The sequence below is a fragment of the Arachis hypogaea genome, chromosome 8 (assembly GCF_003086295.3).
Source record: "Arachis hypogaea cultivar Tifrunner chromosome 8, arahy.Tifrunner.gnm2.J5K5, whole genome shotgun sequence".
Classification (NCBI taxonomy): Eukaryota; Viridiplantae; Streptophyta; class Magnoliopsida; order Fabales; family Fabaceae; genus Arachis; species Arachis hypogaea.
Genome location: NC_092043.1, coordinates 31554353 through 31572656, shown reverse-complemented (window position 1 = coordinate 31572656; position 18304 = coordinate 31554353). Strand labels below are relative to the sequence as shown.

The following is an 18304-nucleotide window of genomic DNA, read 5'->3' as shown; positions in this document are numbered from 1 at the left end:
TCACGCACTGTCAGACAATTTGAATGTCATACTCAAATATGGCAATTATTGAAACTCGGAAGAGGTTGGGAGATATAAAAGCGATGATGCATCAGAACGACGCCATACGAGACAAAACGTGGAAAAGCAAACCCACCGTTCACACAGTACATAACGATAAACCAACAGACCCTAACCGTTGAGAACGCAGACCCTCATTCACAACGTGTGGCCCCATTGAAAGTCAAATAAATCATTGGCTCAGAGCGCGCCAACTCAAACTCTCTTCGGTAGTCCTTACCGCAGTGGAACCGAACTCCTTACGCTTGGCCAGTGGCCACTTAGTAGTAGTTAAAAAAAGGGCACTTACTTAGTTCCCGCCGTTTAAGTGACAGAAACCGAAACGCTGCCAGCATTCTCTGTGCACAAAGTGGGCGTTCTTTTTTCACTGCTCAAATCGTTTTCTCCCTCTATTGATCGTTTGAGAATTCTTCAAATCCGAAACCCTAATTCTCTCCGTCGCGTTCGTTAATGGTGCTTCATCCTCGTCCACGCCGTTCCAATGGTACAGTTTCCTATATTCTTTATCTCTCGCAATTTTCGTTTTTCTATTTCGTATCATTTCTTTCCACTGTGTGTGGTTTGAATTTAGATTTTCGAATTGCGACTGTCTTATTTGCTGAGAAAAGTGCCTGGATGATGGGAGAAAGTGACCGAATAAAGTGAATGTTCCGAACTTTTGACGTCATTTTCTCTTGCCTTTCTTCTTTGTTCGTTTCTTGAATATGTATCGTGTCTTTTTTGTTTTGTTTCTTTTTTGCTTTGTTTCACGCGGAATGTGCGTTATTTATATTCTTGGTAAATAATTTTGGCGATGGAAAGTTTGAAAACGAGAACATGAAAGGTGCTTGATGTTAACGTGTTTTTTTTTTTTGTTGAACCAGCAAGCTTTGTTGCTGTTAAATGGTTTGATTGGTTTCGTAACACTGATTGGTTGTCATTGTTGTGTGTGAATTGGTAAAACAGGGAACGACCAGCAGCCTGTAGCTGAAGCTGAAGCTGATGGCCGAGGCACCAGTGTTAACTATGCAGATATTCACACTATATCTTCTGATTCTGATTCTGATTCTGATTCTGATTCTGATTCTATTGTATATTCAAATTCTAGTTACGAAGGTATATTGTCTTCGTCTGGTTAACTCAGTGAATGTTTTCATTTTATGATATGGGCTGCTTGGTTTTCGAATGTGAACTTCCTCTATTTTGAAGCAAAATGACGCCACCTAAATGTTTGAGGATCTTTACACATGAATTTCCATGAGATGGTGTGTACCTCTGCATAAGGTTATGGTTTAACCTTTGACAATGGAATTGGATACAGTGTGAATGAAACCAGAGTAAAGTTTCCAAGGAATTTATTTCCTGGAATCTTTTGAACAAAAACGGAGACTTTACATACTGCAATGAGATATTAATCCTGATAGCTTGTCTTAAACAATAAATAAAATTTCATGCAGGATTGCTAGATAACTTCAATCAAGAACCAGGGTCAAGTAGTAGCAGTTGTGACACTTCTGATTATTATGAACATGGAAAAAGGCAAAAGCCAAAGTTCAGTAAGGCAAGAAGTTCTCACGTGAAAAATAGAGGACCAAATGATGTTGATAGAGTGGTGGACAATGCAGATATGAATGAATTCTCAATGATTCAGCAGGAATCAGTTCCCCATGATTTGACTGGAACAAAAAAGAAGAAAAATAGAAAAAAAAGAAAAGGGAAAAAGCCAAAGCTGCTATGGCAAGTATGGGAAAATGACCAAGAAAGATGGATTGATGAGAATTTTTCAGAAGATGGTGACTTAGATAATCAGAATGAAGTATTGACAGAAACTGCTGAGGCATCTTCTGATCTGACTATGCCTTTACTTAGGTACCAAAAGGAATGGTTAGCCTGGGCTTTGAAACAGGAAAATTCTGATACTAGAGGTGGCATCCTTGCAGATGAAATGGGAATGGGAAAGACGATTCAAGCAATAGCACTTGTCCTTGCCAAACGTGAATTGATGCAAAGTAGTTCTGCACCAGCTGAACCCATACTATCGCATTCACCTTCTTTATCTGGAATCTTGCCTGCGATCAAAGGAACACTTGTCATTTGTCCTGTTGTCGCTGTTACTCAGTGGGTTAATGAGATTGATCGGTTTACCATCAAAGGAAGCACCAAGGTGCTCGTTTATCATGGGGCAAGGAGAGGGAAGAGTATTGAACAGTTCTTGGATTATGATTTTGTGATAACTACGTACTCTACTGTTGAGTCTGAGTACAGGAAGTTTATGATGCCTCCTAAGGAAAAACAATCAAGGCAAGTTAAGAAGAAAACAGAAGTCACTAGAGGGATGTACAAAGAAGGTGTGAGTAAGATGTCTTGTAGTGAAAATGAACTGAGCATGGACGCAGAAGATGCAAATGCCACACACAGGGGTATGTCACTTCTTCATGCTGTTAAATGGCTGCGGATTATATTGGACGAGGTCAGTTGTGTTGCAAATTGTATTGTGTTATGCTTTTGAGCTCCTGGTAATTTTTCTTTTAAAATCTATGGAGACATTTTATATCCTTCTGTTGTTTCTAATTTCTCTGTTCTTGACTATTGCCGACTTATTCTTTGATAGAAAATAAAAAATGAAGAAAATATGGTTATGGCTTGAAGCCGTAATGCAAAATTTTTCAATTTTGTAACGTCACTTTTATATAGAATATAATTTGACATTTGTTGCCAGCACTAACTGTAATCTTGATTGCAATGTACCGAACTTCACTTAGGCTTGACTCTGCTATTTTATTGACTTTTTTTAATATGTAAATAATAGGCACACTACATAAAGTCCAGACATAGTAACACAGCAAAAGCAGTTCTTGCTTTAGAGTCTTCCTACAAATGGGCTTTAAGTGGCACTCCCATTCAGAACCGTGTTGGAGAACTGTATTCTCTGGTAAGTTTGCGGTCCTTTTTTTGTTATAAAAGTTCGGTGATCAAGTTTATGTTTTGAAGATATTATAATTTCTTAATTGCAATGCCATGTATACAGGTACGGTTCCTGCAAATAACTCCGTATTCATTTTACTTGTGCATGGACTGTGATTGCAGGACCCTTGATCACAGGTGTGTATAGTGGTTAGACTTATATGTAGTTATCTGGATTTATTACTAAAAGATCAACTATGTTTGTTATCCTGATGCCTTTGTACAGCTCCAAACAATGTCCAGACTGCAGCCACAGTTCAGTTAGACATTTCTGTTGGTGGAATAAAGTAAGTTCTGCATTTCATTAGTCTGTGTTGTGCTCACCATATTAAAGGATACGACTGACAGAAAACAAGTCCATGATTTTGTAGAAAGTGTTTCAGTAGAAAGTTGACATGTTCTGTATTATTTACTTTTAATCTTGATTAGTATGTTTCCACACCAATTCAATCCTCTCTAAGTAGCTATGATGGGCGGGGTAATAGAGCTATGGTCTTGCTTAAACACAAAGTTCTGAAGAACATACTACTAAGGCGCACTAAAATAGGCAGGGCTGCTGATCTTGCACTTCCTCCTAGAATTGTAAGTTGTTTTATCACGGGGTTAACTCTTGAATTTTTACCATTGATAGGCAGTAAGTTTATTTCTTCATGGTCTCTCTTTGCAGGTCTCACTGAGAAGGGATTGTCTGGATATAAAAGAGCAAGACTATTATGAGTCATTATACAATGAAAGTCAGGCACAATTTAATACGTGAGTCACATTCTTCTTCTCTTCGTCTCAGTAAAATTCTTCTTTTAAAATAGGATATTTCCTTCTATTTTAATCCCGAATACAGTTCCAAAAGTCCTAACTCCTAACCAAATATTTTCATTTTTTGTTTGCCTATGTAATCTCGGCTTAGTTTTGTTGGTATGCTTTCTCCATTTCAGGTATGTCGAATCTAATACACTGATGAATAATTATGCTCATATATTTGATCTTCTCACACGGCTGCGTCAGGTGAACAACTACTCTACCAAAGCAAAAATAATGTTTCTTTTGATCACTGTGATGCATGTTACGTATTCCCTATTTTGTATGTAGAAGAATGATATGGTTTATGATCATGCCATACTATAATATTCTCTATGTTGAATCACAGAGATCTGAGTTTTTAAATTTCTCTAACTGTTTTGACTTTTTCCAATCATTCTAATCAGCATTTAACTTAAAAACCTTTGTAAAGTACACTTCTAGAACATCACAAGATAACATTTAGTCAATTTTTTTGCAAAAAATCTCAATAATATGTAAAAAGGACAATGTGCTGTGATATTTTGCATTAAGTATTTTAATCTGCGAATGACTTGTGTGAAATATCTTATCAAAAATCAGTTCAACGTTATTAAAGTATAATTAATCATTTATTTGAAAGAATAATTAATGTATGGTTACTCATTTTGAAAAAAAATAAATGTTATATGCTTTTCATTTTTTGCCTCAGACCTTATATTTCATGTGGAATATTGGGAATCTTCTCTTGGTCTTTGTTGAAAAATTACGGATACATTTAGTATTAATATTGCATAAATGTTCAGGCTGTTGATCATCCATACCTTGTGGTATATTCTCAAGCTGCAGCACGACAAGGTGGCCATGTGGCTAGTAATTCTACTGCTGAAGAACAAGCATGTGGCATTTGTCATGAACCAGTGGAAGATCCTGTGGTAAGTTTGTCTTTTCTTCTAAGTATTCTTAATGTTCTTATCATTTTATTTTTCTGAACTCGTTCTGTATTTAGAAGAGTAACTATTGCTAATTTTAGTGTGTGGATGGTACTTGTCACCATTTTAGGTTACCTCTTGTGAGCATAGATTTTGCAAGACATGCTTGATAGATTTCTCTACTGCTTTGGGACAAGTATCGTGCCCTTCATGCTCTCAATTACCTACTGTTGATTTAACTTCCCACAAGGATGTTGGATACCAGGCAAATAAAACCACTATTAAGGGATTCAGATCCTCAAGCATTTTAAACAGAATTCAGCTTGAGAACTTTCAGACAAGTACTAAAATAGAGGCTTTGGTATGTAATGTTTTCTTTTCAAATTTCAGTTAGCATCGGCTTTGTTGTATCAATGTTTTGGTTTCATGTTCTAGAACTCGAATATTAGGATATAAGATAACCTTCGGACTGTTAAGGGCTGTACAAGTAATGCTGGCCTGCCAGGTGGTTTCATATGATGAATATGATGGTGATTGATGAGAAGTAACAATCTGAAAGGGCTGAATTGGTTTGTGCTGCTGAGGAAAATTCAATTGTAGCATGCTTGTTAGTTGTTACTTTTGTTAGAATAAGATTTGGTTTGGTTATATGCTTTTTTGCTTTGAGAAAATTGTTTGTGCATATGTCTACTGAAAGATCAATCTACTGAAAGTAATGGTCATTAAGTTTCTTGTGTTGCCTGGGAAGGGAAGGAGAAAGTGTGAAAGGCTAGTTTGCCAGGAGGCAGAAAGAATGCTTATATAGTTGCTGGATAAACAATTAGTGTTCAATCTTAATTTGACTGCTCTATGCTTACCGTTTACAATCTTATATTATATTGACCCGGAATAAGTTGAATGGTTGCAGCGAGAAGAAATAAGATCTATGGTCGAAAGGGATGGTTCTGCCAAAGGGATTGTTTTTAGTCAGTTCACATCATTCTTGGATCTAATAAACTTCTCTTTGAATAAGGTGAATTTAATTGTTTCCTTCTGTTTATTAGCGAAAATACATCAGAGGATGATAACATGATGTGTTAATTACAGTCTGGGGTATCTTGTGTTCAATTGAATGGAAATATGACAATGACTGCCCGAGATGCTGCCATTAAGAGGTTTACCAATGATCCAGACTGCAGGATTTTTCTCATGAGCCTGAAGACCGGAGGCGTTGCACTCAATTTGACTGTAGCATCACATGTGAGCTATTCCTCATTTTGATATCCCCCTTTGTGATGTTTTACATGGTTGACATTGTGCGTTGTAGTTCTACCTTCCTTATACTTTTCTTTTAAAATAGTTCTTTAATTGATGGATGTGGCATTTTTGTTCTGTTGGTTTTTGGACTTTCTCTAGAGTCATTTTATCCATTCTCTGTTTCTCTTCGTCTTTGCTAAACCTATGTTAATTTGTGGCTTAATTGGGCACGATCAGGTTTTCCTTATGGATCCTTGGTGGAACCCAGCTGCGGAGCGTCAGGCTCAAGACAGAATTCACCGAATAGGACAATTTAAACCTATAAGGTATTGCTCCTTGCACTTAATTTTTCCCAATCAGAAAATGTAAAAATGAATGAAATACAGATAGGTTGGTGTCGTCCTCTTCTGAATGGTCTGACATCCATTTTCATGTATAGAATTGTGAGATTTATAATTGAGAACACTGTTGAGGAGAGGATTTTGAATCTGCAACAGAAGAAGGAACTAGTGTTTGAAGGGTAAGTGTGATGTAAAACGGTGTAGAAGTTTCTTCATTTTGTAACATACTATCTCTAATTTTTTCTCCCTCTGTTAACAGGATTATAGGTGGCTCTTCTGATGCTCTGGGAAAACTGACGGAGGGAGACTTGAAATTCCTATTTGGTACATAGGTAGGTGCCGGCTTCTAATTTGGTAGGAGGATTTGTTGAAGGCCTTCCTGCTATCCATTTTGCAGAACTAATTTTTAGGTAGAAAAATTATGAGACCCCACAATTATGCCATGCATTCTGTGGCAACCCGATTATTTTTGAAAGTTTATGGTGGCAATGTAAATGCATTAGCTGTAAATACACATGATAGGGTATACATATTTCTCCGCTGTGCCTTTTGCCTCTGCCCATGTAAATGCGGCAGTGTGCCGTCGAGTGTCAGTGGGGATTTTGAAGCTCTGAATATTCTAATTCAATCTTCCCCGCGGAATAACGGGGCCCCAATTGTAATAATTTTCAGAATTTCAACGTAAAGCATATTCACGCCAGAAGATTTTTTGTTATCCCCATGAGTCCGTTATTTGCGTCAGATATTACAGACTAAAGAGATCCTGATTTAGTTCATTGTTTGAATGGTTTGATTATCCTTTTGCTTTTCAATATAATTGTTTTTTTATTTTATTTTATTTTGTTTTGTCAAACCCTGTGTGGGAGAAAATTTGCCATGTGTGGCTTCAATTTGTTTTATTTTATTATCCCCACTCCTTGCGTACATAGTTAACTCCGCATCTTTTCCTATGCGGACAGTTAGACAGTTAACTTAGATCAAACCAGAGAAAATGCGTAGCATGTCGACTGCGAAAGGAAAATGGTCGTTCTATATTGGTCCAAATAATAATAAAGAAGAAAGGAGAGAGTTGGGACTTTGGACTTTGGAGGACGGGAACTGGGAAGATAGGTATTAGTCTATTAGGCTGCCAGCGACAGATAGAAAACTGAGATTAAATTAAGTTTTAGTATTATATTTGGTATAAAATATAAAAATTAAATTATTTTTTAATATATTATTTAATTTAAAATAAATATAAAAATAAAATAAAATAAAAATATTTACTTAATGTTCATAATTATTATAAAAAATTAAAATTTTAGTCTTTATCTCTAAAAATTTAATTTTTTGTGAATTTTAGTTCAACTTTTAATTATCAAATATAATACTGAATTTTAATTTTTCGATCTCAGTTTTAATATTAGAAAATAAATACAAAATTAAGAATGTAATAAGAAATTAAAATTTTATACTTTAAAACTAAAATTTTAGTTCAATTCCTAATTATTAAATATAATACCAAATTTCAAATCTCAGTTCTAATATCTAAAAACAAACACGAAATTAAGAATGTACTGCAACTATGCAAGTAGTTTTGAAAGTTGAAACTAGTTACTACTAGTCAACAACACAACACATTTAAACCCCCACTCATCCAGAGTTCTAGACAACCCAAAGAGAAACCCACACTCATCTAATAATTATTTATTTATATTATATATTATATTTTTTGTATAAAAATATTAAAAAAAATGAAAATATCAAAAAAAAATTATACTATAAAATACTAAAATTTAATTTTGATGTATCAACTATATAAAACAGTTTTATAAGTACATCTAATTATATAATAATACATTATCAAAAATAATTTTTTGATACATTAACTACGTAAATAGTATTTAAAAGAATGGATGTAATTAAATAAGTATGTGTTACGGTGGGTAATCGGAGATTAATGGGTTGGATGGCATTGATTGGCCCAAACGTATGAAGAAGGAGGCTTCAAGTGGATCTGCAACTCGGGAACCTCCGTCCGACTTGTGTGTGTGAAAGAATGGGGGGTGGTACCTGCAAAGACACTCTGATGCCTAAGTCAGCAAAGGATTAAGCAGGTTTTTGAATGTATTGGAACTTAGAGATACCTGAGGGGTGTCAGTGTATTTATAGTGGTGAACCAATAACTACCGTTGGAGTAGTGCCACCTTTTTAGGGTGTTAACCGTCCCATTATCTTAGGGAGGTTAGGATATGGCTCTTGGAAGTGGTTAGAGAGATTCTAGGGGCAGTTACTCATTTGAATGAGTGTTTATCTGCCAGCTAACCCTCGTACCCGACTTCTTTAGAGCAAGTCGTGGTGAGAACCGACTTCATAGGACGAAGGTTGGTATTGGGTGAAATTCAATCCGTGGGATTAGGCCTTTTATTTGGACCTGGGCCTTTACTGTTGGGTCAGGGTATGAACAGTGCCCCTACTCGAGCCCAATTTTCTTTTCAAGATTTGGGTTCGAGTATTCTACTCGGGGTCGTAGCCGACTTGTAGGAGGACCGACGTGATGGTCTGAAATCAACATGACTTTTCGTAGCCTTTTGGTTCTGACAGTTACGTCTAATCAAGCGTCGTGTCCGTTAGGGATGTGCGTAGGGATTGATGGTCTTGGTAACGGTGCATTCTCATTAATGACTGCCCCGTTTTTACCATTGTGCCCCCCACGTACTTATAAATACTTTCCCTCTCTTTCATTGTTTCGTTTCTGCGATTTTTCAAATTTTCCCTTCATTCGTTCGTGCTGCATTCTTACATTTTCGAAAGCTTTTTCTTCCTCCAACCCTCATTTTCAGATAAAGGTTAGCTCTTTCTGTAACATGCTTTTCTATTTACATGCCTTTATTTTGTAGATAGGTTGGTTTGTAGACTTTAGTTCCATATTCCCTCCCTTTAGAGACCGTGTTTTTTATTTTTCTTTTCTTTTTCCCTTGTAGGTTTTTGTTACCTTTTTAAGAAAAAGAAATGGCTTCCGTAGATGTTCTTTCTCAGTGGGTTGATGTCACGGTCCTAGGGGAGGAACCTTTGGTCGATACTGAGTTTATCACCCACCTTCGTACTCGCCACAGAATTTGTACTTCCGAGGAGGACGAGCCGAAGTACGAGTTGGTAGTCCCGAGTCCAGAAGACCGGGTTTGCTTTGGGAAGGCCAATGAGGCGGCCCCTCATTTTTTCTTTATGTATGAGTGTATGATCACCCGTTTGGGTGTTTTTCTTCCTTTTTCAGATTTTGAGATGTCTGTTTTGCATCACTGCCGAGTTGCTCCTACCCAGCTTCACCCCAACTCTTGGGTTTTTTTGAAAATTTATCAATTTATTAGCCGGCTTTGGAGTTCCCGACCTCTCTGAGGATTTTTTTTCTATCTCTTTCATATGACTAAACCCTTCAGTGGGCTAAACAATAAGCAACAGTGGGTGTCTTTCCGAGCCATACAGGGTCGGAGAGTTTTCACCCTTTTTGACGAATCCTTCCATGACTTTAAAAATTATTTTTTCAAAGTGCAAGCTGTAGAGGGTCACCACCCCTTTTTTCTGGATGATAATTCTTCTCATCGCTTTCCTCTATACTGGCTGGAGGCCTCCCCTTGCGAGAAATATGGTCTTGACGACCTGGATGAAGTAGAAGCGGCCATTGTGGGGTTCCTCCGAGAAGTGTGGGGGAGGGCCCCATATTTGGATACTAAAAAGTTTCTCCAGGGGTCTCCGACCTTTGTCCGGGCACAGCTAGGTAGCTTTTACTTGTTTGTTAGATTTCCGACTTGTCTGACTGATCTTTCCGACTTGTCTAATCTATTAGCTATTGTTTCTTTTCAGAAATGGCGAAGACAAATGCTCAGGAGTCTTACCAGAGAGTCCAGGAGGCCAAAGCAAGGTCTCGCGCCAGGACTGGTGGCGTCAAGGCGGTTATCTCTCCTCCTCCTCCTCCTCGGAACGTTGGGACTCTTTCCCAGCCTATCGTGATTTCTTCTTCGGCTTCCTCTCAGCTGCCCCCCTCCGCTCGACCTTCTCCTGAACCAGAGAAGAAGAAGCGCAAGACCTTAGAGTCTGGCTCTTCTGGTGAGGTTAAGGCAGATGCTCTTGCATTCGTCCGAAAGAACATCTACCCCCATGCTCATATAAGCATGGATGATGTTTCTGTTCGGCATTATCTTACCACTCTGGTTGAGGAGAGTCTCAAGGCGGAGGGGGTTTGCAGCAAACTCTTGGATATTTTTGAGAAGACTCCTCTCAGCTCTTTAGGGATGACCTCGAGGGTTGAGGAGCTGGAAGGAAGGCTTCTTATATATCAGGAGCACGAGAGAGAGTTGAAGGAGGAGGTCGCCAAGCTGAAGGAGGAGAGAGATAACCTCCGGGAGAAGGAGAGGAAGTTGCAAGCCCAATGTAACATGGAAGTGGACTTGAGGAAAACAGCGCAGGCCAGCTACCAAAGTTTATTTGAGGATCTTGTGCCTGTGAAGAATGATCTGCTGAATTCTCGAAAGGCCTATATCGAGTTGGAGGACTCTATTGCTGATGGCGCCGAGGAGGCTTGGAGGATCTTTAAGGAGCAGGTCGGAGTCATCGCTCCTGACTTGGATCTTTCTCCTTTGGATCCTGACAAAGTTGTTATCGACGGTGCCATAGTGGATCCCCCTGCTCCCGTGATCGTTTCCGAGTCAGAATTGAAGACTCGGGGGCAGAGGATTATTGAGTCCCCTCCTCGCTCGAAGGACGCTTCGGGTTCTTCCCAAGTTCCTCCGACTTCCTCTTCATCTCCTCTGGATGCCTCTCTTCCCAGTCCTGATGGCGCTCCTCCTGACTCTAGTGGTGGTGATCCGTTCTACTCCTCTTCAGAAAAAGTAATTCGTTGGCTATTTGGGGGCCCGGCCTGTGGATCCCTCCCTTTTTTAAACTCTTTATTTGTTTTTGGTGGTGTTTGAACAATTTACTTTTGGTCTTCTAAGGCCGTAAACAAAACACTAAAAATACCCCTTTTTTAATAAGGGTTTAAGTTAAAAAATAAATACCCTTTTTTGGATAAGGGTTTAAGTACCTTATGCGTGCATGCTTTTTTGTTTTTGATATTTTAGGAAGTCTTTTCGACCTTTTCCCAAAAACCTTTTATTCGACTTGTCTGTTCTTCTGAGCTTTTTTCGCTTTAAGAACCTAGGACAGTCTTTTCAATAGTTTTTCGATCTCTTTTTTCCACTATTCCTTTATGCTCAACTTTGTGGTTTTATTGAGCTTTTATGTCTTAGGTTATTTTTGCGATGCGTTTTTCTTCTACTCGATTCTTCATGCCGATTTACGGGTCGAAGTGTTTCTGAACTTTTCTACTCGGGTTTTCATTTCAATTTATGAGTCAGATTGTCCCTGAGTTTCTTACGATCAACTTATATAACCTCTTTACACCGACTTGTACCTCGTCGTTTTATCCTGACGACCGTCTAGGTCGGTTCATGGGATTTTCACGTTTTGTCGAGCTTAAGTCGGCGCGTTTCGTAGAAAGAAAGAGAAAACAAAAAAGGAATTTATAAGAGATATTTGTAAGATGAAAAAGATCTTTATTAATTGGGGGAGGTACTTTATTGATACTAAGGGTTTTTGACAATCTATTTCCCTTAGCCCCTACTATGATGCCTCGTTAAAAACCCATCTCCAGAAAAAACCCTTTGATTTTGAGAAAAAATCGTGAAGTTGGGAAAAGAGTACATCAGGGAGTAGAGTTCGCTTTTAACTGTAGTACCTTTTCATATTACAAGCATGCCACGACCTCGGTAACTCGATGCCGTTCAGGTCGGTCACTTTATAATAACCTTTTTCTAAGACCTCATTGACTTTGTATGGTCCCTTCCAATTTGCAGCGAGCTTTCCTTCCCCTGATTTGTTGACTCCAATGTCGTTTCTGATCAAGACCAAGTCACTTGGGGTGAATGCTCTTCGAATGACTTTTTTGTTGTATCTTGTAGTCATCCTTTGCTTCAACGCCGCTTCTCTTATCTGGGCTTCTTCTCGGACTTCTGGGAACAAGTTGAGCTCCTCTTTGTGCCCCTGTATATTTCCGATCTCGTCATGGAGAATCACTCTTGGGCTTTGTTCGTTGACTTCTATTGGTATCATGGCTTCTACGCCATAAACTAGTCGGAAGGGTGTTTCTCCAGTGGCGGATTGGGGGGTCGTCCTGTAAACCCATAGCACTTGTGGGAGCGCTTCAGCCCAGGCTCCTTTTGCATCTTGTAACCTTTTCTTTAGCCCTGCCAGTATGACTTTGTTGGCTGCCTCGGCTTGCCCATTGGCTTGCGGATGCTCCACCGAGGTGAACTGGTGCTTGATTTTCATACTGGCTACTAGGCTTCTAAAGGTAGAGTCGGTGAACTGGGTTCTATTATCTGTAGTAATGGAATGAGGTATCCCATACCTTGTGATGATATTTTTGTAGAGGAACCTCCGACTTCTTTGTGCGGTGATGGTGGCCAATGGTTCTGCTTCTATCCACTTTGTGAAGTAATCTATTCCCACGATCAGGTATTTGACTTGTCCTGTCGCTTGGGGAAAAGGACCTAACAAATCCATTCCCCATTTTGCAAAGGGCCATTGAGAAGTGATACTGATGAGCTCCTCTGGGGGAGCCACGTGGAAATTTGCATGCATCTGACATGGTTGGCACTTTTTCACAAATTCTGTGGCATCTTTCTGCAAGGTCAGCCAGTAGAATCCTGCTCGGATTACTTTCCTGGCTAGTAACCTTGCTCTGAGATGATTTCCGCAGATTCCACTGTGGACTTCCTCTAACACCTCGGTGGTTTTTGAGGTCGGTACGCACTTTAACAATGGTGTTGATATCCCCCTTCTGTAGAGAATATTTCTCACCAAGGTGTAGTGTTGTGCTTCCCTTCGGATCTTCTTAGCCTCTTTCTCCTCCTTGGGGAGGGTGTCGAATTTCATGTATTCGACCAAGGGGTTCATCCATCCGAGGTTTAATCCGACCACTTCAAAGATTTCTTGTTTGTCTTCTATTTTTACCACTGAGGGTTCCTGGAGAGTTTCTTGGATCAGGCTTCTGTTATTTTCTCCTGGCTTGGTACTTGCTAACTTGGATAGGGCGTCTGCCCTGCTATTCAGATCCCGAGTTATGTGCTTGACCTCGGTTTCTGCGAAGCGCCCAAGGTGTTCCAGAGTTTTTTCCAAGTACCTCTTCATATTTGGGTCCTTTGCCTGATATTCTCCACTTATTTGGGAGGTCACCACTTGTGAGTTGCTGTATATCATCACCTTTGTAGCACCGACTTCTTCTGCCAGCTTCAATCCAGCAATCAAGGCTTCATACTCTGCCTGATTATTTGAAGCTGGGAATTCAAATTTTAGGGAAACCTCTATCTGGGTTCCTCTTTCATCTACCAATATTATGCCTGCACCGCTCCCTTTTTTGTTGGAGGATCCATCTACATAGAGTTCCCATGTAGTTGGTTTTTTCTCCTGATCCCTTGCGTATTCTGCAACGAAGTCGGCGAGGCATTGGGCTTTAATCGCCGTCCGAGTTTCATATCTTAAGTCGAACTCGGAGAGCTCTATTGCCCATTGAACCATTTTTCCTGCAACATCCGTCTTTTGGAGGATTTGCTTCATGGGTTGGTTCGTACGGACTCTTATTGTGTGAGCTTGAAAGTAAGGCCGTAGCCTTCGTGAGGCTACTAGTAAGGAGTAGGCAAACTTCTCTAGTTTGTGGTACCTTAGCTCAGGGCCTTGTAGAACTTTACTGATGAAATATACTGGATGTTGGCCGACCTCGTCTTCTCTTATCAGGGCTGATGAGATAGCCTTGTCCGCTACAGATAAGTATAGGACGAGGTCTTTTCCAGCTACGGGTCGGGTCAGAATAGGAGGTTGGCTTAAGAACTTTTTGAACTCCTGGAACGCCTCCTCGCATTCAGGGGTCCATTCGAACTGACATCCCTTTCTCAATAAGGAGAACAGTGGAAGGGATTTTAGTGCTGATCCTGCCAAAAATCTGGAGAGGGCTGCAAATCGGCCATTCAGCTGCTAGACCTCTCTCAAACAAGTCGGGTTTTTCATTTCCAGGATAGCTCTACACTTATCGGGATTGACTTCGATCCCTCTTTGTGTTAGCATAAACCCTATAAATTTCCCTGCTTCCACCGCGAAGGCGCACTTTGCGGGATTTAGTCTCATCCCGTGCAGCCTTATGGTGTCAAAGACTCGTGAAAGGTCTGACAAGAGGTCGACTTCCTTTTTGGTCTTTACCAACATGTCGTCGACATATACTTCCATTAGGCCCCCAAGATGAGAGGCGAACACCTTATTCATCAACCTTTGATATGTGGCCCCTGCATTTTTCAATCCAAATGGCATGACCACGTAGCAGAAATTAGCTCTGGGTGTGATGAATGATGTCTTCTCCTGATCTGGCTCATACATCGGGATTTGATTATACCCCGAGTAGGCGTCCATGAACGACAAGTATTGATACCCCGAGCTGGAGTCTACTAGAGTATCAACACTTGGCAGTGGATAAGGGTCCTTGGGACATGCCTTATTCAAGTCGGTATAGTCGACACACATTCTCCATTTGCCATTTTGTTTTTTGACTAGTACTACATTGGCTAGCCATGTTGGGTACTTGACTTCTCTGATGAAGCCAACTTCTAGGAGCGCATGCACTTGTTCTTCTACTACTAGGGCTCGTTCTGGGCCGAGCTTGCGTCTTCTTTGTTGTACAGGTCGGGACCCCGGGTAGACCGAGAGTTTGTGGGACATGAGCTCGGAGTCTATCCCAGGCATATCGGAAGCCTTCCAAGCAAAGAGGTCGGAGTTTTCTCTTAGGAGCTTAATCAATCCTTGTTTTAGGGTTTCCCCTAAGTTGGCTCCGATGTGAGTATTTTTTCCTTCCTCTTTACCGACCTGTATCTCCTCGGTTTTTCCTTCCGGTTGTGGTCGCAGCTCTTCTCTAGCCCTTGCGCCACCGAGTTCTATTGTGTTAACTTCTTTGTCTTTTCCTCTCAGGTTTAGGCTTTCATTGTAGCATTTCCTTGCCAACTTTTGATCTCCCCTTACCGTTGCTATCCCCGCTGAAGTCGGGAATTTCATGCAAAGGTGAGGAGTGGATACCACTGCTCCGAGTCGATTAAGAGTAGCTCTGCCGATTAAAGCGTTATATGCTGACCCCACATCGATGACTATGAAGTATATACTCAGAGTCTTTGATTTTTCCCCCTTTCCAAAAGTGGTGTGGAGGGGTAAAAATCCTAGTGGCTTTATTGGCGTGTCGCCCAACCCGTATAAGGTGTCGGGGTAGGCTCTTAGTTCTTTCTCATCCAACCCTAGTTTGTCAAAAGCGGGCTTAAAAAGGATGTCCGCCGAGCTTCCTTGGTCTACTAGGGTTCTGTGGAGATGGGCGTTTGTTAGGATCATAGTTATTACCACTGGATCATCATGTCCAGGAATTATTCCTTGCCCATCTTCTTTGGTAAATGAAATGGTGGGGAGGTCGGCGGATTCACCTCCGACCTGGTAGACTCGCTTGAGATGTCTCTTGCGAGAGGACTTAGTGAGGCCCCCTCCTGCAAACCCTCCTGAGATCATATGTATATGTCTCTCCGGAGTCTGTGGTGGTGGGTCTCTTTCTATGAGATATCTGTCAAGCCGACCCTCTCTAGCCAGCTTTTCTATCACATTCCTAAGGTCGTAATAGTCATTTGTGGAGTGACCATATATTTTATGGTACTCACAGTAGTCGCTGCGGCTCCCCCCTTTTTTATTTTTAATGGGTCTAGGGGGCGGCAGCCTTTCAGTATTACAAATCTCTCTGTATACATCCACTATAGAAACTTTCAGAGGAGTATAAGAGTGGTATTTTCTTGGTCTCTCGAGACCGAGTTCTTCCTTTTTCTTGGTTTTCCTCTCCCTCTCTTTTGTTGAGGGAGGGTGCCCAGGTCGCCAACTCAGGTCTCTTAGCTTAGCATTTTCCTCCATATTGATGTACTTTTCAGCTCTTTCCTGTACATCACTTAGAGAGACGGGGTGTCTTTTAGATATGGACTTTGAGAAGGGACCTTCTCTAAGTCCATTGACTAACCCCATTATGACTGCGTCTGTGGGCAGGTTTTGAATCTCTAAACATGCTTTGTTGAACCTTTCCATATAGGCTCGTAGGGATTCTCCGGCCTCCTGCTTTATTCCCAGGAGGCTCGGCGCATGTTTCACCTTGTCTTTCTAGATAGAGAACCTCATCAAAAACTTCCTCGAGAGGTCTTCAAAACTGGTGACCGACCTTGGAGGGAGGCTGTCGAACCACTTCATCGCTGCTTTCGATAGGGTGGTCGGAAAAGATTCGCATCGCGTAGCGTCAGAAGCATCAGCTAGGTACATCCGACTTTTGAAATTGCTTAAGTGATGCTTTGGATCCGTGGTTCCATCGTAGAGGTCCATATCGGGGCTTTTGAAGTTCCTCGGAACTTTTGCCCTCATTATGTCCTCACTGAAAGGATCCTCCCCTCCTAGGGGCGGTTCTTCTTGCTCGTCACGGGAGTTCCGACCTTTGAGGGAGGATTCTAACTTTAAGAGTTTTCTTTCTATCTCTTTTCGTCGTTCCATCTCCTCTTTTAGGTTCTTTTCAGTCTCCTTTTGTCGCTCCCGTTCTTGTTCTAACTGTTCCAGGTGACTGTGGACTAATCCCATGAGTTCAGTTGCATGGGAGGGTCCCTTTTTCTCTGATTCGCGCCCTTCTGAAGAGTTCACCTTCGGATTTTTTACTCCGGAGGTACCTTCCCTATGTTGATCATTGGTCAAGTCTGCATCATTATTACCTGTGTCCAGATTCTCTTGTTCAGAATTTGACTCCACATGACCCTCTTCGAGGGATCTGTCCACCATCACTGGTTGATCTCTCGGGTCCCCAGCAACGGCGCCAATGTTACGGTGGGTAACCGGAGATTAATGGGCTGGATGGCATTGGTTGGCCCAAACGTATGAAGAAGGAGGCTTCAAGTGGATCTGCAACTCGGGAACCTCCGTCCGACTTGTGTGTATGAAAGAATGGGGGGTGGTACCTGCAAAGACACTCCGATGCCTAAGTCAACAAAGGATTAAGCAGGTTTTTGAATGTATTGGAACTTAGAGATACCTGAGGGGTGTCAGTGTATTTATAGTGGTGAACCAATAACCACCGTTGGAGTAGTGCCACCTTTTTAGGGTGTTAACCGTCTCATTATCTTAGGGAGATTAGGATATGGCTCTTGGAAGTGGTTAGAGAGATTCTAGGGGCAGTTACTCATTTGAATGAGTGTTTATCTGTCAGCTAACCCTCGTACCCGACTTCTTTAGAGCAAGTCGTGGTGAGAACCGACTTCATAGGACGAAGGTTGGTATTGGGTGAGACTCAATCTGTGGGATTAGGCCTTTTATTTGAACCTGTATCTTTACTGTTGGGTCAGGGTATGAACAGTATGTAAAATTTTTTATATTGTATCAAAATTAAATTTAAAATAATATACATAAAAAGATTTAGTTAACTTGTATCTTAAATTATTATTAGTAAAGTTTTTAAGTAATTTTTTTAATGAATACAAAACAAATATATTAAAGATTTAATTTTTTTATATCTTTAATAAAAACTTTTTGTTTTATAATTTTAATATGTCGTTTTAGGATATAAGTTAGCTAAATATTACATAAAAAATAATAATAAAAACATTTTTTGTATTTTTAGTTTATGATATTAAAAACCCATCAACACAAGGCGAGTGTACCGTGTACCATTATGGGATCGACCTTTTTTCCGTGACTTTATGCAACCCACTTTTATATATATAAAAAAATAATTGATAAAAATAAAAAATATATCATAATTATAAAAATATATAAAAAAATACAAACACTGTTTCTTTTTATTTATAACTTACAATAGTTGATATTCTAAATAAAAAAGTTTTATTTATACTATTAAAAAAATTCTTACGTGCTATTTATTTATTTTTCTATTTTCTCTTTTATTTT

General features: G+C 40.1%; 1 protein-coding gene across 1 annotated transcript; it reads left to right on the top strand.

Moving 5' to 3' along the window:
- Positions 1-21: 21 nt before the first annotated feature.
- LOC112706989 (DNA repair protein RAD16) lies at positions 22-7071 on the top strand. Its single transcript, XM_025758532.3, has 16 exons — positions 22-544; positions 1006-1155; positions 1497-2509; positions 2849-2971; positions 3068-3141; positions 3230-3290; positions 3433-3585; positions 3671-3756; positions 3936-4005; positions 4584-4712; positions 4840-5070; positions 5617-5721; positions 5796-5948; positions 6183-6271; positions 6385-6465; positions 6546-7071. Exons 1-16 carry the CDS (start codon positions 511-513, stop codon positions 6616-6618), a joined length of 2625 nt encoding a protein of 874 aa, XP_025614317.1. The 5' UTR covers positions 22-510; the 3' UTR covers positions 6619-7071.
- Positions 7072-18304: the final 11233 nt, after the last annotated feature.

Bases quoted from the DNA above. Each gene is read 5' to 3' on its own strand.
- LOC112706989 (XM_025758532.3), top strand. From the start codon at position 511: ATGGTGCTTCATCCTCGTCCACGCCGTTCCAATG. The intron at 3,757-3,935 runs GTGAGTCACATT...TCTCCATTTCAG, and splicing joins AGTCAGGCACAATTTAATAC to GTATGTCGAATCTAATACAC. The intron at 4,713-4,839 runs GTAAGTTTGTCT...TCACCATTTTAG, and splicing joins AACCAGTGGAAGATCCTGTG to GTTACCTCTTGTGAGCATAG.